Genomic DNA, 21069 nt, shown 5'->3' with positions numbered 1-21069 from the left:
GAGGGACCTTCACCCAGTAAAAATCAAATTCAATACGTTATGGACCTGCGCGCAAAACTCTACACACTCGCATACCTAACCCAGGAGAATTTGCGGCAGGCCCAAGAATGGCAAACCCGTCTGTACGACAGGGGTACGCACCTTAGGGAGTTCACACCAGGAGATAAAGTTCTCGTACTGTTGCCCACATCGAGCTCCAAATTAATCGCCAAGTGGCAAGGACCCGGGGACGTCGACTATGAGGTGAGACAAATGGACAGGAGTAGAGCGCTACAGGTTTACCACCTCAATCTGCTCAAACTCTGGAACAAGGAGGTCCCCGTGGCGTTGGTGTCGGTGGTTCCAGAGAAGGCGGAGCTGGGGCCGGAGGCTCAAAAGGGAACATTGGCATCGCGTACCTCTCCGGTCCCCTGTGGAGACCACCTCTCCCCGACCCAACTCGCGGAGGTCGCCGAGTTGCAGACCGGGTTTTCGGACGTGTTCTCTCCCCTGCCCGGCCGCACCGACCTCATAGAGAACCACATTGAGACGCCCCCGGGGTGGTAGTCCGCAGCCGCCCTTACAGGCTACCCGAACACGAAAAAAATGGTTCGGGAAAAACTTGAGGCCATGCTTGAAATGGGCATCGTCGAGGAGTCCCACAGTGACTGGAGCAGCCCGGTGGTCTTGGTACCCAAGACCAATGGGTTGGTCCGGTTCTGTGTAGACTATAGAAAAGTCAATGCAGTGTCTAAATTCAACGCGTACCCAATGCCTCGTATTGATGAGTTGCTCGATCGACTAGGCACGGCTCACTTTTACTCGACACTGGATTTGACAAAGGGTTATTGGCAGATCCCCTTGACTCCATTATCCCGAGAAAAAACGGCCTTTTCCACACCGTTCGGCTTACACCAGTTTGTCACACTTCCTTTTGGGCTGTTTGGGGTGCCCGCTACGTTCCAGTGACTGATGTATAGGGTCCTCCGCCCCCACGCCACCTATGTGGCCGCGTACCTAGACGATATCATTATTTATAGTAATGACTGGCCGTGGCACCTACAACACCTGAGGGCCGTCCTTAGGTCGCTGAGGCAGGCAGGTCTCACAGCCAACCCGAAGAAGTGTGCGATTGGGCGGATGGAAGTATGGTATCTGGGCTTCCACTTGGGCAACGGGCAGGTGCGTCCCCAAATTAACAAGACAGCAGCAATTGAGGCCTACCCGAAGCCCAAGACCAAAAAGGGGGTGAGACAGTTCCTGGGGCTGGCTGGCTACCATCGTAGGTTTATACCTAATTATTTGGATGTCACCAGCCCGCTGACTGATCTGACTAAAAAGGGGGCACCAGATCCGGTCCAGTGGACGGAGCAATGCCAGCAGGCTTTCTCTGAGGTGAAGGCTGCACTGTGCGGGGGGCCACTGTTACACTCCCCTGACTTTTCTCTCCCCTTTACGTTGCAGACGGACGTGTCGGACAGAGGGCTGGTGGCCGTTCTGTCCCAGGAGGTGGAGGGGGAGGACCGCCCCATCCTGTACATAAGCAGGAAGCTGTCGGTGCATGAGGGGCGCTACAGCACCATTGAAAAGGAGTGCCTGGCGATCAAGTGGGCGGTCCTTGCCCTCCACTACTACCTCCTGGGGCGCTCTTTCACCCTCTGTTCGGACCACGCGCCTCTCCAGTGGCTCCACCGCATGAAGGATGCCAACGCACAGATCACCCGTTGGTATCTGGCACTCCAGCCCTTTAATTTCAAGGTGGTCCACAGGCCGGGGGCGCAGATGGTCGTGGTGGACTTCTTCTCCTGTCGGGGGGGGGTCAGCTGTAGGCCGGATGGCTGCCCGGCCTGAGTCAGGCGGTGGGGGTATGTGGCAGCGGGGGCGTGGTCAAGCGTCGGTCTGTGACTGGAGGGCGGAGTCAGGGAAGGTAAGTGGCAGAATCACTGCACCTGATGTTGGTTAATCTGTGTTTGTGTGTCTTCCCCAGTGACCGCGCCCTATATAAGGAGAGAGAGAGCAGAGGAAGGAAGCTCTCTCCCCAACCAGACGACTGGTGTGTGTGTGTGTGTGTGTGCATGCGCGTGGATAGTGAGAGTTTGTCTCAAGTCTGAAAAGACCCAAAATAAAGAATTTCTTTGTGGAACTTAATCCTGGCCTGCCGTCTTTCTGTGCTCCACCCATACGAACTGCTACATCCAGTTACTGTTATGACCACTGTCTAGCGCTTCCCACAGTTATGGTGTCATCAACAACTATAGAAAGCCCCAATGCCAATGTCGTAGTTTCTGTTCCCCCCGAATACAATGACCTATTAGAAGTCTTTAGCAAGAAAAGTGCTACCAAACTTCCCCCTCACAGAGAATGACTGTTCCATTGAGTTAATAGATGATGCTGTTCCACCGAAGTCTAGGCTTTATCCACTCACTCAGGTGGAAGAGAGAGCGATGGAGGAGTATGTTCAGGAGGCTTTAGAACAGGGGGTTTCATCCGTCCTTCTACATCTCCCGCAGCTGCAGGGTTCTTTTTCGTCAACAAGAAGGATGGGGGACTTGGGCCCTGCATTGATTATCGTGGGCTAAATCTGATCACTAAACCCTATTCTTACCCGCTGCCTTTAGTCCCCGTAGCACTAGAGCAACTTCGTGGAGCATCGATATTCACAAAACTTGACTTATGAAGTGCATACAATTTGGTCCGCATAAAAGGTGACAAATGGAAAACTGCATTTTTTACCACTAGGGGGCACTGAGTATTTAGTAATGCCCTTCGGGTTGCGTAATGCCCCATCTGTATTCCAAGCTTTCATAAATTACGTATGTCCTCAGGGATATGCTTGGCCAATATGTTATTGCCTACATCGACGACATCTTGATTTATTCCCCTAATCTTGAAACTCATATTCGTCATGTTTGTTCTGTCCTTAAGTGTCTGCTCGAAAACCAGCTGTATGTTAAAGGAGAGAAGTGTGAATTTCATCTCCCTTCTACTTCTTTCCTAGGCTATGGAATCAATCCGGAGGGTGTCATTATGGACGATAAGAAGGTAGAAGCCATAACTAATTGGCCCGTCCCTACTTCCATAAAGGAACTCCAGCGATTTCTGGGGTTTGCTCATTTCTACCGTTGTTTCATTCGCAATTTCAGTAGTCTGGCAGCTCCTCTTACCACTTTATTGAAGGGAAATGGCAAAAAAAAAAAAACCTCATGGAATCCCCAGGCACAGGAAGCGTTCGAATCCCTCAAGGTAGCCTTCACCATTCTGAAGCATCCTGATCCCACTCAGCCTTTTGTGGTGGAGGTGGATGCCTCTGAGGTAGGCACTGGAGCTGTGTTGTCCCAGCGCATACGTGATCCCTGTAAATTACATCCAATAGCCTTCTACTACCATAAACTGACCCCTGCTAAACATAATTACGGTATAGGAGATAGAGAGCTGCTGGCCATGAAACTAGCTTTCAAAGAATGGCGCCATTGGCTAGAGGGAGCTACGCATCCCTTCCTAGTGTTAACGGATCATAAAAAGCTGGAATATTTACGGTCAGCTAAACGGCTCAACCCCAGTCAGGCCCGGTGGTCCCTATTCTTTTCTTGATTTAATTTTTCCATTTCTTATCGTCCTGGTTCCTGCAATACTAAAGCAGCTGCCCTTTCTCGTATATATCCCAGTCCTGAGTCCTCCCCTGAGGTTGTTAATACACTACCCCCGTCAGTTGTGGTCGCCCCATTAGATGGGAAATAGACGAAGAGATTGACCAAGAACTATCTCTCACTCCTACCCCTGAAGCTTGCCCTGTAGGAAGGAAGTATGTACCCACTCAATGCAGGGACAAATTAATTACATGAGCCCACTCCTCTTTGACTTCTGGTCATCCAGGAGAGACATGTACGCACCAGTTATTGTCTGGCAGATATTGGTGGGAAAATATGCTGTCAGATATCCATAGATTTGTCTCCTCGTGCACCACCTTTTCAAAGTGCAAAACACCCAAAACTCTCCCTGCCAATAAACTCATGTCCTTGCCTGTCCCTTCTCGTCCATGGTCACATATTCCATATAAATAATATGGAAATATTGTCTGAAAGTCCAGCCATCAATTATCTCTAGCCGCTTATCCTGTCCCACAGGGTCGCAGGCAAGCTGGAGCCTATCCCAGCTGACTATGGGCGAGAGGTGGGGTACACCCTGGACAAGTCGCCAGGTCATCACAGGGCTAACACATAGACACAGACAACCATTCACACTCGCATTCACACCTATGGTAAATTTAGAGCCTCCAATTAACCTAACCTGCATGTCTTTGGACTGTGGGGGGAAAACGGAGCACCCGGAGGAAACCCACGCAGACGCGAGGAGAGCATGCAAACTCCACAGAGAAAGGCCCTCACCAGCCACTGGGCTTGAACCCAGGACCTTCTTGCTGTGAGGCGACAGTGCTAACCACTACACCACCACGCCGCCCACCTCTGAAAGTCCAAGATATTATAAATTTATTTCTAATATTTGTCATATCTGTTGGTCATATTCAATTATTTGCTTACCATCCAAAAACATATAAATCTCTCTCTCTCTCTCTGTGTGAGTGCCAGAAACACTACTCCTCAGTTCAGAATCCCTTTGAGGCAACAGATTCCTTTGCAAGAACCCCAGGGACAGAAGAGAGAAAAGTACTTACCACAACAAAAATGAAAGAGTAACAGGCCAGAGTGTTATGTCTGTGGAAGTTCACATACATCCCACTGAGGCCAAAAGGCAGGACCAGTGTTTTCGTTAACGATGACTAAATGATTTCGTTAACGCACCTTTTTTTCCATGACTAAAACGAGACAGTGACGAGCTAAACATAACTCTTTGATCACGAAAATATGACGAGACGTATCTGTTGTTTTTGTTGACAAGACGAGACGAAAATGTTAGTGGGTTGGCTATAGGACTATCAAAATGCATGGCGTTTCCTCCAACGGCGCGTGCAACCTGTCTGCCAAATGCTGAAAATATCAGCAATGCACCTGCATCCTGTCCTTGTTTGGTCACGCCCACCAGGCACAGCCGCACACAGTTCATGGACCATGGCGGCAGCAATGCCAGCACAAGGGCTTGGTGGGCAGAAAAGATGTGGTGATTTATGGACATGCTTTACACATAATCCAGCAGAAAATAAAACAGAATGCCTTGTAGTGGGAGACAGAGGTACACACTGTGGCTATAAACTACGTGGCAAGAATACGACCAACCTCAAGAGGCATCTAAAGGCTCACCATGCTGCCATTTCTGTGACGGTAAGTTAACGTTACAAGAAGTCCTGTTAACAGATTATGTATACGTTTGCTAGCTTTGGTTAATGTCACTCAACAATCGGTCTGTGATGAATTTCCTATGAAGTTTTCCAAAACACCGTGACCTGGCGAAAATGAATGGGACCGCTAGCTTCATGCTAAAGTTGGCTTGGTTAAGCTAACTTAAATTCAGTTAACATGTCATGAGTAAAACTTGTCCTGCAGGGATTATTGGTGGGACAGCAACTGAATGCTTTGCCATATATTGACCCATATTTGAGTTACTGTGAAACATATGGGGGGAAATGTAGCTTTTCAGACCTGTTGCTGTGCCTTAATATGTCTAAATGAGCAGCAGCACACCTGGCTACTCTAATGTCAGCAGCACGTTTAGCCATCATATTTACATTAATGGACAGCGTGGTCATCTTCTAGTTGTGTGTTCATCATGACATGTTTGTGCTCTATCAGCGCATTGCGACATGTTAAACGGAGGCAGAAACACAAGTCTGTGAACAATGGAGTATACACACTAGCAGACATCCCAACCTGCAGAAACTCATTTCAGGGAGGTGTCGTGACGCATGACTTTTTTCCCCATCAGCGGGGGGTGTCACGACACCTCCTTGAAATGAGTTGGGATATCTGTAAACCAATCAGGATGCTCTTTGTCCAGCATGCACTACATGAACAAGCACACACACAGTCTCTCTCGCTCTCCCTCGCGCATTCCGTCATATGCGCGATGCAGACATTAATGTTTTGCGTGCATGCTCTTGCTCACTTGCTCTAGATTCTGGGAGATATTATCCAATTTGCGGGCATCAGGGAGCCACCATCAATATGCGGGAGACTCCCGGAACTTCCGGGAGACTTGGGATGTCTGCACTACACAGCGTTTATGTAGAGAGCATGCGCACTAGACAGCGTTTATGTAGAGAGCATGTTATGCACAACCTGTCAACCTCGAGTACAATTTCCTATCTCTGTATTGGCCTAATTTAACGTTTTAAAGTAATTATTTTTTCAACTAAAATGAATGACTAAAACCCTTTTAGTTTTCGTCGACTAAAACTAGACCAAAACTATCAAGGATAGAATTGACTAAAATGTGACTAAAACTAATAAGCATTTTGTCCAAAAGACTAAGACTAAAACTAAATCAAAAATGGCTGCCAAAACCAACACTGGGCAGGACCAATTTTTCCAGAGGCTACAGGGCCATTTCAGACCAGGCCTGCAACATGAGAGATGCCTCCCAATTTCAGTCAGATCTAGCATAGAGACATACTACATGCACTATAAATTCATCCTCTCTTCACACAGTGCAAGTGTCAAAGCCCGACACTTCAATCTGCTTCCAGAAGTCTTCACAGAAAAATACTCTGCCATTAGACTACCACAATATAATGTGATTTATGAGACCACAAGATGGTACACCGTTGAGCCCACATATTCACAAAGCTGCACCCTACCTCTATCTTAGACTTTCAGACAGTGTTTCAGTCCTGCTAACACCATCTTACACACCACTCCTCCAACACACTAAACAGGACACATAACAGTTGGGCCAGAGGGAGCTAATTCTCCAAACCAGGATTGCTTTGAGTGCATTGACTGGAGTATCTTCAAAGAAGCTGCTACCAAAGGTCATCTCCCAATAAGCAGCTACAGCGAGTGGCTACATCAACAAGTGCATTGATGATGTTAATCACAAAAGCTATCACCAAATGTGCAAAACAGAAGTGACAGTTTGCAACCAAGGTCTACAGGCAATACAGTGAGAATCAACTTGTCCCACAGCATCAGGCTGGGGAAGTGCAACTATGCAAAGAAAATCACAAACCACTTCGACAACATTAGAGATGCACGGCACATGTAGCAAGGTATCCAAGCCATCACAGACTGCAAGTGCTGCTGATGCTAACACAGGCATCTCCTTCCCAGATACACCCAATTCCTTCTATACACAGTTTGAAGCACAAAACACTACCATTGTAGAAATCCACCGATCCATCTGGTGCTCTGCTTGTCCTTGGTGCACATGGGAAAGACTCTCTCCAGACTCAATCCTTGCAAAGTTGTGGTACCCAATAATAATGTACCCATGTAAGAGTTCAGAGATGGTATAGATCATCTGGCTGATGTCCTGATGGACATCTTTATCTCCCTGAGCCAAGCAGATGGCTATCACCATTATACCAGTGCTGAAGAAGTCTGCAGTGTTAGGACTACTGCCCAGTAGCACTCACACCAATCAACATGAAGTGCTTTAAGTGACTGGTCATGAGTCACATTAGTACCAGACTCCCCACCACACTGAACACTCTGCAGTTCACATACCACCCCAACCATTCCACAAAGGATGTAACTTTGTTTGCTCTTAGAGTTCAGTTCAGTATTCAAAGTAATCATCCCCCAGCAGTTAACCGATAAGCTGTGATCGAAGATTGCAACTCCCAAACCAGACAGCGATTCAGCTGGTCAGGACACTTTCTGTGGTGCCCCAGCACATTGTTCAGTATCTGGATCATGGACTTCCTCACTGAGAGCCCCCAGTCAGTTTGCATCAGCAACAAGACCTCCAACAATTTCACCCTGAGCACTGGTGCCCCACTGGGCTGTGTGCTCAAGCTACTGCTGTTCACACTGCTGACCCATTACTGCACTGCCAGATCCAGTTAAAATTACATTGTGAAGTTCACTGATGATACAACAGTGGTCATAAGTGACAGCAATGAGACATCATACAGGGATGTGATTTGGGGCTGGTGAAATTATCTGAAAATTTTAGCCGGGGGTCTGGGGGCCGCAGGCCCCCAGCTGGTCCAGGGCAGCGGCCTGGTGGGGGGACAAGGGGGGAAGCCCCCCCGAAGCTCCTGGGTTCTGGGGTTTTCTGACTTAAAAATTGTACTAAAATGGCAAGCAAACACACAAGAAAAAACTTGTCATGATTAACAAATTCAAGCCAATTTAATGGTCAACATGCAACTCTGACACACACACACACACACACACACACTCTCGCTCACTCTCACACACACACACACACACACACACACACACACACACACACACACACACACACACACACTCGCTCACTCTCACACACACACTCTCGCTCACACACACTCTCTCACTCTCTCACACACACACTCTCTCTCTCTCTCTCTCACTCTCTCACACACACACACACACACACACACACACACACACACTCACTCACACACACCCCAAAGAACCAGCGTGAGCAGGACCCGCTAGCCCCGTGCCTTGTGACGTAATTCGCCCCGAGGCGAGCCGCGGTTTTTCTCCAACCATTCCCAGCGGAACTTTTTTTTTCACTATTCTGTCAATTTCTTTAACTCGATTTGCATCTTTACGCTCGATCACGGAGGCTGCCATCTTTCAACTCTTTGTTTGAAGCGAGCTTACGTACAGCTATCTAACAAGCGCGTTCATTGGTTGTTACAGAGCGATGAGCCAATCACGTACCTCGTTTCATCTCATCGACGTAATTACGTCATTTACGCAATTACGTCATTGAGATGAAACGAGGTACGTGATTGGCTCATCACTCTGTAACAACCAATGAACGTGCTTGTTAGATAGCTGTACGTAAGCTCGCTTCAAACAGAGTTGAAAGATGGCAGCCTCTGTGATCGAGGCGTAAAGATGCAAATCCGAGGCTGCCATCTTTCAAACAAAGTCGGAACGAATAGGATACGAATGTGGATGAGGGAAAAATCGGAAAAAAAATTTTTCTTCAAGTTTTGAGGTGAAAAAAGCGGAATTCCGCGAATTTGCGGAAAAATCACATCCCTGATCATACAGAGAAGAGGTGGAAGGGCTTACAGTCTGGTGCAAGAACAAAAACTGTCTCTGAATGTTAACAAATTAAAATATATTGTTGTTGACTTCAGGAAGTCCTGTGTTGAGTACGCCCCCTGTGCATAAATGGCTCCACAGTACAGAGAATGATGAGCACCAAGTTCCTTGGCATTCACACCATGGAAAACCTCACCTGGACAACCAAAACCAGCTCCCTGGCCAAAAGAGCCCAGCAGTGCATGCATTTCCTCCAGCACCTGAAGGACAAAAGGGAAGGGAAACATCCTTCCACCCATCCTCACCATGTTTTATAGGGCATCACAGATAGTGTCCTGACCAGCTGCTTCACTGTCTGGTTTGGAAATTGCAACATCTCAGATCACAAGATCCTACAGAGGATAGTTCAGACATCTGAACACATCACCAGGACACATCCATAGCTTTGTGAGGAAGTTTTCTACTCAGGCAGCATCCACAAGGCCTCCGGCATTGTAGATGATCCTAAACAATCCCACTCCTCCCATAATCTATTTGCCCTGTTCCATCTGGCAGAAGTTTCTGCAGCATTCACTCAAGGGCTGCCAGACTGGGTAACAGCTTGAGTCCAACTAGCACCTACTACATGGATACCTTAAATCAATAAATGATATCCAAGTCACTTTAAACGTTTTGGTTCCATCTGTCTGACTGTTCCTTACTGATCACTGTAATAAATCCCTGATTGGGGAGGATGCTGAAACACAAAGACAGGCGGGTTTGTGGATCACTCTCTCTTTTTATTACAGAAAGAATCGCTTTCCTGTGCTTGTCAGGTAAATTTGTATTCGTCTACACACACACACACACACACACAACCAACCAACACTCTGGTCAGAGACATCCTCTTTCCTTATCTCCACCCTTTTATCAGCTTGCTGTCACTGGGAACAAGCACACACACACACACCACATTAATTCAACACAGGTGCAATCGTTTTGCCACTCACCTTCCCTGGCCTCGCTCTCCATTCACAAACTGGAACTTGACCACCACCTCCCTTCCACATTCACTTATTACTGCACTAACATACTGTTTATAGCATACTGACACTTTGTACTGACTCAGCCCTGTCAATAACTTTTGGAGTAGAGGGCATTTGGAAAAGAGTGGTAGGCAGACCCAAAGTCACCGTGATGTGAAAAGACAGAGGGACTGGGGGTCCTCCCCTGGACAATCCTTAAAATATTGATGTAAAATAATGCATTCTGAGTGATCCAGAATGCAACTTTTTGTATCTCTGAGTAAATGAAATGTTCTTCTTGAGCTCATGATTTATGTGGATCACCTGTCCTGATCATGACAATCAACCGTAATATATCCACAATATCATTGTGACCATTATTACATGTTTATTTAAATCTTTGTCATTTGCATATAATCACACACACATCACACATCACATTATCTCTAGCCGCTTTATCCTTCTACAGGGTCGCAGGCAAGCTGGAGCCTATCCCAGCTGACTACGGGCGAAAGGCGGGGTACACCCTGGACAAGTCGCCAGGTCATCACAGGGCTGACACATAGACACAGACAACCATTCACACTCACATTCACACCTACGGTCAATTTAGAGTCACCAGTTAACCTAACCTGCATGTCTTTGGACTGTGGGGGAAACCGGAGCACCCGGAGGAAACCCACGCGGACACGGGGAGAACATGCAAACTCCGCACAGAAAGGCCCTCGCCGGCCCCGGGGCTCGAACCCGGACCTTCTTGCTGTGAGGCGACAGCGCTAACCACTACACCACCGTGCCGCCCCTGCATATAATCATATTACCAAAAATTGTATTTCTTTTATCGTAATTTGCTTTAAAGAAGACGTTATGAAAAACTCACTTTTTCGGTGCATGTGCATTTACACGACATTTACATTTAGGTATCTGTAGTGCCTACCAACCCACAAACTCTGAAATAAAACACCCAGTCAGTTTATTTTGGGCTGCCTATTTCAGAAAGCATGTGCTTCAACAAACCGTTCAGATTTGTCTCCAGGTTACAAGGGGATTTCATTAGAATTATGCCTCTCCTTCATCTGAATATCTCCACTCATGGCTTGACAATTACCTTTGTGAATGAATATTCATGAGGAAAGTGCGACCTGACTGGCTGGCAGAAGAGGGGGTGGGGTGAGCAGTGATTCATTATCATTTAAAGGAGCAAGCACTCTAAATCAGCCGTTTTGAATAGGCCTGTTTAGACAGGGGGAGGACAACACTGTGGTGCTTTATCCTTGTGGTATTTTAACAAAAAGCATGCCATAGATATTTCAATAAGACCTCAGGGAACTGTGTCAACTTATGGAAAAGGGGTATAATAGGTCACCTTTAATGCTACATCTTATTGTAATTGACAGAACAGGAATAAAGGCTTTGTGCTTTACATTTTCTATCCCCTGTTTCTGAGCTTAAAAGAAAATGCTTGTTTTTAAATAATTTATTACAAATACTTAAAAGTAGAGAGTCTATGAAACAGAGTGAAATGGGTTTCTGGAAAAGCTTTTAGGAACATAGCAGATATCAGTGCTATGAATAGACAATGGAGAGTGAGCGAGAGGAAGACAAAATAAGATATGTACAAAATAAAACAGAAAGGCATGTATGTATACACAATATCGAGACATATACATGATTACTGACAAGAAAGAAAAAGAAGATAGTGATCACTTAAATACCAGGCTGTACCTCTGTCATTCTGAATCTAGAAGAATCAAGAAACAATGGACAACTTCTGTGTATCCTGGATGGGCAATGGTGTGATTGAACAGAGGCATACGGTACAGTAGCTAGGAGGTGTATTTCAGATTTTAAAATGTATGCAAATATTAATATTTAAGATATTTTCCAGTTAGGGGCGGCACGGTGGTGTAGTGGTTAGCGCTGTCGCCTCACAGCAAGAAGGTCTGGGTTCGAGCCCCGTGGCCGGCGAGGGCCTTTCTGTGCGGAGTTTGCATGTTCTCCCCGTGTCCGCGTGGGTTTCCTCCGGGTGCTCTGGTTTCCCCCACAGTCCAAAGACATGCAGGTTAGGTTAACTGGTGACTCTAAATTGACCGTAGGTGTGAATGTGAGTGTGAATGGTTGTTTGTGTCTATGTGTCAGCCCTGTGATGACCTGGCGACTTGTCCAGGGTGTACCCTGCCTTTCGCCCGTAGTCAGCTGGGATAGGCTTCAGCTTGCCTGCGACCCTGTAGAACAGGATAAAGCGGCTAGAGATAATGAGATGAGATGAAATTTTCCAGTTACAAATGCTTATTTGTATATGATTAACATAATACACATACAGTGAAGCACATTGGAACAGCAAGGCCAATTCTTTTGTTTTTGCTATACACTGCTATACACATTTGGGTTGAATATGAGATAAGAGATCAGAACTTCAGCTTTGATTTCCTGATCTTTAAATCTAAAGGTGTTAAACAACTTAGAACATGAAACCTTTTGATGGCAGACCACCCAATTTTTAGGTGAGCAAAAGTATAGTAACAAATAGTCTGAAAGTAAATAACATTTAATATTTGGTTGCATATCCTTTGCTTGCAGTAATTGCATCAATCTGGTGACTCACTGACATCACCAAACTGTTGCATACTTCTTTTTTTTATGCTTTTCCATGCTTGTACTGTAGCTCATTTCAGTTGTTGCATGTTTGGGGGTTTTCATCCTTGAGTCTCCTCTTCAAGAGGTGAACTGAATGCCCAGTTGGGTTAAGGTCTGGTGATTGACTTGGCCAGTCTAAAACCTTCCACTTTTGTCCCCAGATTAAATCCTTTGTTGGGTTGGTAGTACGTTTTGGATCATTGTCTTGCTGAATCATGAGGTTCCTCCAAATTATATTGGATACATTTCTCTGTAAATTGGCAGAGAGAATATTTCTGTTGACCTCTGAATTCATTCTGCTGTTATCTTCATGTGTTACATCATCAGTAAAGACTATTGGGCCTGTTCCAGAAGCAGCCATGCAAGCCCAAGCCATGAAACTCTACCTCCACCATGCTTGACCATTGAGCTTGTACATTTTGGATCATGAGCAGATCCTTGGTTTCTCCACACTTTGGCCTTTCCATCCCTTTGTAAGAGGTTCATCTTGGTTCCAGAACTTTTGTGACTTATCTCTAAATTTCTGTCTGTTTAATATATCTAGATATAAAGATCAGAAAATGAAAGCTGAAATCCTGATGTCATCTCATATTCATCTTTTAATCTCACACACTTGTCTTCAGTTTATGGAAAAATAAAAGAATTTGCCTTTCCAGTTCTTTTGGAGAGAACTGTGTTCTATCCACATTCACTGGATATGAGCAATCGCACGCTCTGATTGGCTACTCTACTACTAGGCTATCAGCTCATGTACCATGAGTGGAGAAAAACAAAATGGTGGAACGTGTTGCTGAACCAACAGAGGACAAAATAAAAACTCTACTCGAAAACAAAACCCCAAAAAATACAAAAAAGCAACAAAATATGGGATGAAAGTATTTGATGGTAAGAACATATCTTTTTTTATTTTTCAAGAATTATTCTTCTCGCATTTTTCACAAATTGCTACTGTCATTTCGCCAGCTTGTTTACATTCTAAGCGGAAATTATTTTGGCAGATATTTTGTATAAAGTTTTTATTTATTGAATTTGCAAAAAATAAAAAAATGCTCTGTTTCTCAAAATCTAGTGAATGTGGATAGAATAAATGTGTTATATATAAAATGTTATTTACCAGCTAGGAGGTCCGTATCGGCCCAGAGGGCCTCGGTCAGTACTTTCAAAACCTCGGTCACGGTTTCACCATACAGACCGACCTTAAGCTGGTAAATAATATTTTTTTTTTTTCCTTTACCAAATTCTAACAGAAAACGGGAGCGCCCGAAAGGGAAAACCGAGCCGAGCCGCCATTTTGAATCCTCATTCACGGCTGTAATGCAAATGGCTTCCTCCTTGGTATACAAGTGCACTTCCATGGCAGGAAAAAAACTACATTTTGCCACCTATGTAGTCCCCTATTTATACAAAATTGAGTCATTCAGGATTCAGCCATGTTTTTGCTCGGCGTTAGCAACAGTTACAGGTTTTTAGCTTTCTCCTGAAATGTTTTCTTTTATTTCTTCTTCCTCAGGGTAGTAAAACTCGCTTTCACTCTGAACACTGTCGTTATCACTATCCATGCTGTAAAATTAATGCTATTCTCCTGAGAAATGCTGGCAAAAATTTATAAGATTTTTGATAATCTTATAAATAAATCTTAAAAAAAGATAAATGTTGACAAAAAAAATTCTACTATGTTTGTTGTTGTGAACAAGCGAGTCACCAGAAGTCCATAACCAGGGTCCGTAACATAGGATACGGACCTGCTCGCCAGCCAATCAGACCTCAGGATTTGATGGAAACCGGACCGCGAAAAAAATAAATATACGTTATTTACCAGCTGGGAGGTCCGTATCGTGAAATACCGTGACCAAGGTCTTGAAAGTACTGACCGAGGCCCTCTGGTTTTTAGCTTTCTCCTGAAATGTTTTCTTTTATTTCTTCTTCCTCAGGGTAGTAAAACTCGCTTTTGCTGTGAACACTGTCATTATCACTATCCATGATGTAAAATTAATGCTATTCTCCTGAGAAATGCAAAAATAAATGTTGACAAAAATTGCTACTATGTTTGTTGTTGTGAATGAGCGAGTCGCCAGAGGTCCGTATCCGGGGTCCGTATCGTAGGATACGGACCCGCTCGCCAGCCAATCAGAGCACAGGATTTGATGGAAACCAGACCACAAAAAAAAAAAAACAATTATATATTGTATATAAATAAAATTACGGTTACTCCACTCAATCTTGTCAGCTACGCACCTCCTTGTCAGCTATCAGCTCATGTACAACTTGATTTCATGGATTTTATATATATATATATATATATATATATATATATATATATATATATATATATATATACACACACACATACAGAGAGAGAAAGACTTGCAAGTTGACTTAAAGCTGAAAAGCGAGTGTTAAAATAAGAAGATTGAGTTCAGCATCATTTTCCTGCCTGTCTGCGCTTCAGTGTTCCACCCACCCTCAGGCACACACTACAAAAATATTTTCACTCGTTTACTTTCCTCACTCGTGAATATGTTCAACACTCGAAAATAAACTTCATATCTTCGTGCAACTGTGTAATATCCTCTCTCTCGCTTTCTTACACACACACACACACACACACACACACACACATCCATATGTTTGTTTTTCTTTTTTTTGTTTGTTGATTAAACACTTTAATTACTTTGACTAAAATTGTACAATTTCCCCTTTTCCATTTGAAAGCAAGCTAGTTACACTCTGAGTATAGAGAAAGCAAGGTGACGGCCTATGAAGTACTGGTGCTTTACTGCAGAAGAGGTGCAGATCTGGTTGTATAAAACAATGTAATTTTTAGCATCTAATAATTAACGATTTTAAGTGGAAGTGTCATAAAGGAATTTTATGGCAACATTATTAATATAACAAGATTGGTTGCCTATTGTTACCTTAAATGATTAAATAAAACAATTGTGTCATCACCACTTACTACTGTCTGATGTCCACCCAAAATCTATTAGCATGTCACACTTCTCAGTTTAACTGTACCAATTGACTGGTGATTTTATTTTTTATTTATTTATTTATTTTTTTTGAGATTTTTTTTTTCTTTATAGATAGGACAGTGTAGAGAGACAGGAAATGAGCGGGAGAGAGAGATGGGGAGGGATCGGGAAACGACCCCGGGTCGGAACCAAACCCGGGTCCCCGGATCCATGGTATGGTGCCTTAGCCATCTGAGCCATGACACCCCCGTGATTTTATTTTTTATATTTCCTTACCCCGGTGGCATGGTGATGTAGTGGTTAGCATTGTCGCCTCACAACAGGAAGGTCCGGGTTCGAGCCCCGTGGACGGCGAGGGCCTTTCTGTGCGGAGTTTGCATGTTCTCCCCGTGTCTGCGTGGGTTTCCTCCGGGTGCTCCGGTTTCCCCCACAGTCCAAAAATATGCAGGTTAGGTTAACTGATGGCTCTAAATTGACGGTAGATGTGAATGTGAGTGTGAATGGTTGTTTGTCTCTTTGTGTCAGCCCTGTGATGATCTGGCAACTTGTCCAGGGTGTACCCCGCCTCTCATCCATAGTCAGCTGGAATAGGCTCCAGCTTGCCCGTGAACCTGCACAGGATAAGTGGGTACGGATAATGGATGAAATGAAAAATGGAATGCTTCCTCACCCCTCACTGTGTCCATATATTTTCAAATTTATTGCCCTTTCTTACTGATACACTTCATAAAGACATAAAAAAGATGCATTGTCATCCTTCTACTCCTACCACAGCATGGCTGTTTGCATCCTCTTTTGTAAACACCATCAAATACTCTTTTAAATCTCTCATTACCTGATTCTGGGTTCTGGGTGTCCATCACTGTAACTCACAATATTGTACAATCATAGTGATTCAAACACACAAATGCTCTACAGCTGAAATACACCACTGAATAAAGAGGAGCAGCAATAATGGAGGTCTCAGAGCTCAGATGCCCTCCCTCTTTTTTTTTTAAAAGATATTTTTTTGGGCTTTTTGCACCTTTATTGGATAGGACAGTGTAGAGACAGGAAATGAGCGGGAGAGAGACGGGAAGGGATCGGGAAACGACCTCGGGCCGGAACCGAACCCGGGTCGCCCGCATTCATGGCATGGCGCCCCAACCACCCGAGCCACGACGCCCCCGCCCTCCCTCTTTTCAGCCTGTGTCAGTGTATGAAGGGGTCAGTGAGTACCAATGTATAGTCAATACCTCGTTTTTATGGAAACCTCTATTCTGCTTTATTTTCAATATTTGAAAGCAGGGAGCACCTGTGAAACAGAGTAAAATGGGGTTCTGGAAAAGCTTTTAGGCATGTAGCAGAAACCTGTGCTATGAACAGACAACAGAGTGGGACCATGAGACAGACAGGGAGACAGGATATGAGAAAGTGGAATAATACAGAAAGACATATATGATCTCAGGACATAGCATGTGATTACTGGCAGAAAAGAATATTTTACCATGTCTGCATCCGATACTGGCCCAAAACTGGTCACGTAAATATCTGTCTTTACCTCTGTCACTCGATCTACAAAAAAAAAAAAAAGAGCAATAAACTCATCATCGGTGACAAAAGGAAGCAGAGCAATGTTGTTTCATTATTAATGTAATGTGTGCAGCAATAAGTCCTGAGATTAAAGGAAAAACCAACATAAAGTGTCTTAGTTTTGGTCACCTCAAGACAAATGAATAGTTTCAGTGCCCCTTGGTATTGATTCTACAAGTATAGACCACCATTTTTCCAAAAGATATTCCATCGTTGGTGTTTTGATATAGTAACTGCAAAAGCCATAGCATAGGATTTTAAGCATTTTCATCCTCATCTAACCATCCAGTGAGCCCTCATGGCCTGTCAATGGGTACACTGTCATTCTGGAGAAGACGACTCCCAGTAAGATATAAATGTTTCATTGTAGGAAAAAATGGTCAGAATATTTTTGCATTGATTTGCAGTACCATGCTAGCAAATGACCCCAAAGCAAAACAGAGCTACCACATTTTTCTTCACCTATCAGTACCTCTGCATTGATTTTGTGTGCGTGCATGCGTGCATGCACGCATGCAAATATGTTTGCATTTTGACTAAAAAAAAAAAAACCTCACCCAATTATTTTTTTAAATGCTACAGTGATTGCAATTAATGTTGATGAGCATGTTTTGATATGAAGTCACAGCAGACATCACAGAAATTTCTATGACTATTATCTAATTGTATGAAGAACATCAATAACAGAGTTAATAATGATAATAGGCAATTTGCAGGAATTGGTCATGTGTCAATTTTCCCCATAGCAACAATTCCGTGGTGGGTAAGCTAACTTGACATTCCTTGACAACCATAAGAGTTTGACTGCCAATGCGAAGCAATCCATTTCTATAATAGCTGTTTTTACCTTTTCTACTGTCTTTTTTGACCCAAATTTTCATGTGTACTTGGAAAAAGTTTGTGGTTTTAACTTCCGTCATAAGTTAAAGCAAATCATTGGCCATAAAAAATAGTTTTTTGGACTCAAGTTGGTCACCGCCGAAAGAAATTCACGTGCGAAATGGCGGATTTCTCAGGTATGTTTATAACTTATAATTTCTCCTTTCTACCTTTCTCATTCACTTAATGTGTGAAGATTCTTGAAAATAAATACAGATGATATACCTGTAGATGTGTTTTAGCTGATAAGAAGCAGATTTATTCCCCAATGATTCGCTTTAACTTACGACAGAAGTTAAAACCACAAACTTTTTCCAAGTACACACGAAAATTGGGGTCAAAAAAGACAGTAGAAAAGTTAAAAACAGCTATTATAGAAATGGATTGCTTCGCATCGCCAGTCAAACTCTTATGGTTGTCAAGGAATGTCAAGTTAGCTTGCCCACCACGGGCTTGTTGCTATGGGGGAAAGTGACACGTGACCAATTCCTGCAAATGGCCTATTGGGACTTTCATGTTTTATTCTCCCATTTGTTTTCTCAGAATACCCTGACAACACATCAAAGCTTACAGGGATTAAAATAAATTCACATAGATACCACACACAGAGACCAGAAAATTTGTTAGATTAAGCTTGATTTCAGTGAATCACAGTGTACTCTTGCAATAAAAGAAAAAAATAGAATTGGCATTGATCTTACAAATCTCAGGAACAGAACTTGAAGGACGAACACTGTTCTTCCAAAAAAAAAAAAATCCCTTAATTGGTATTTTGATAAGTTTGATGTCAAGCGCTGTCTAACAAATTAGTCCACATTTGTTATGATCCTTTATAGGTGGAAATTTGTTATGATCCTCTATATACATCATCCTCATTGGGGATAGATTAGGGATAAAATTAGCTCATGTTTTAAGTCGTTCAAATTCTGTAAAGCTGCTTTGCGACAATGTTTATTGTTAAAAGCGCTACACAAATAAACTTGACTTGACTATAGGCATTTAATTTGGTTGAGATCTGAGGAGTCTGTATTATATAGCATTTTCATATTTGTCACACCATTCATGGAGCCCTTGTTTCCTGCCAGTGTGTGTGTGTGTGTGTGTGTGTGTGTGTGGGGGGGGGGGGGGGGGGGGGGTCATTATCCTGGATGAGATCACTCATATCAGGATGAAAATATTAGGATAAACATGATCTGTCAGAATAACTTTGTATTAGCAGAGCCCCATAGGCATAGAGTGTGGATACATAAAGAAACCCATCGAGTTGTTTTCTGATGGTTTCGGTCCTGTGCGTGCATGCCTGTCACCATAGGAAACCCAACAGCTGAATAGTGAGTAACCCCATCGAGGTGTTTTCTGATGGTTTCGGTCCTGTGCATGTGTGCCTACCACCACAGGAAACCCAACAACTAGTGAAGTGTGAAGAAGAGTAGTAGTTGGGACAGTATAGTAGTGAGTAACTTGTCACTGTTGTCGCCCGACGTTTTGTACAACATAAGGAAACAGTATAGTAACTATAATGGTAAAGGAATAAAACAAAAGAGGCTGGCTATGATATAAGAAAATTCTACAACCCAGAAACAGATGGGAGCTCCACTTTTAGGCAGTGCCTGAATTAATTTGCATTGACATGGATGCAAACCAAGACAGAAAAATATAACAACCCTCCTAGTTGTAAGGGTCACTCGTTCATTCCTGTGCTGTTCTGTTGCTATAGAGGGATTTCACTGACGTCACCCGAAACTGGAAGTAAACAGACCCTGCGCCATTTTGGAAGACCAACAAACTCGTGATTAGGGGGAAAATAATGGCAGCGGTATGTGAACCCACGAGAATGAAGTGGAGTGGCAAACGACTTAAACAAACAAATCTGAGCTGTTTTATTTATGATTTATTGGCCCAACAGTAGACTTAAAAGAAACCTGTGTGAGACTTGGCAAAAAAATGTGGATATAATGGATAAGTCTGTGCATGATCTGTGGACACTTTGAGGTAAGCAAACGCAAGAAATTCAGATTTAAAACATGCTAAATTGGCTCCAAGTTGATAACTGTATGAGGAGCAAGCCTCCCAGACTTCTACAATTTAATAATAATAATAATTTAGGATGGTTTGGGGCTTGCTCTCCCTCCTATTATATAAATAAAGCATAGTTGTTGTGTAGGCATATATCATAAATACATATGTATAATTTGGATAAATTAACCTAAATTATGGATACCTTAATAGTAACAAAAAGTATTAATTTTTCAACTGAAAAGATATATTATTAAAAGATAAATATCAACAAGATTACCTTGGCCATAACTATGTGCAAGTTATTCTTAATAACAGCTGTAATATCACGAACCAAGCCACTAACAACATAATTGTAAGCCTGTAGCCCTTTGTAGGCTTTCAAGTCATCAGCAGTGTAGGCACTGGGTGTAAACAACAAATAGTTTACAATGTCTGGGTAGCAAACAGATGGCAGAATTGGTGTCCGGTCCTCCTTATGTTTCCATTCTCCCTTGCCGCGAGTCTTATCATATGGGTCAAACCCATCAATCACAGCCAGTTTCTCCACATACCGTGCCCTTTCTGCAGCTGGTAATGTACTCACATAACCAGAATTATCAGCCATCGTGTCACTTTACTCTCGCTCGTAGTTTGTTTTATATTGTGAGTGCATGTACTTGGTCTTCCAATATGGCGCCTAACAAAATCTTGCGGCGCGGTGACGTCATGCGGTAGCCCTCTATACAACACACATGCGCTCATGTAACTGCTGAGAAGACATGACTTCTGTGACATGACTCATGACTCCATGAAGGATAACTAGTGTGCTTTGTGCACCACTGAACTCTCATATGCATTTGTCTTCATAATGAGGGGCTTATGCACTGCAAACTATAATACCTCTCTCTTTCTCTCTCTCTCTGTATA

At 43.6% G+C, this 21069-nt stretch overlaps 1 protein-coding gene across 1 annotated transcript in view; it reads right to left on the bottom strand.

The window, feature by feature from the left end:
• Positions 1 to 21069, bottom strand: part of gabra2a (gamma-aminobutyric acid type A receptor subunit alpha2a) — a 30679-nt gene that overhangs the window by 7747 nt on the left and 1863 nt on the right. Inside the window, exon 3 of the mRNA XM_060924674.1 lies at positions 17180 to 17247. Coding sequence (XP_060780657.1) covers positions 17180 to 17247 — 68 coding nt within the window. The remainder of the gene's footprint in view (positions 1 to 17179; positions 17248 to 21069) is intronic.

The sequence above is a fragment of the Neoarius graeffei genome, chromosome 7 (assembly GCF_027579695.1).
Source record: "Neoarius graeffei isolate fNeoGra1 chromosome 7, fNeoGra1.pri, whole genome shotgun sequence".
In the NCBI taxonomy this organism is placed as follows: domain Eukaryota; kingdom Metazoa; phylum Chordata; class Actinopteri; order Siluriformes; family Ariidae; genus Neoarius; species Neoarius graeffei.
The sequence above is the reverse complement of the archived record's forward strand: the minus strand, read 5'-3'. Positions and strand labels throughout refer to the sequence as shown.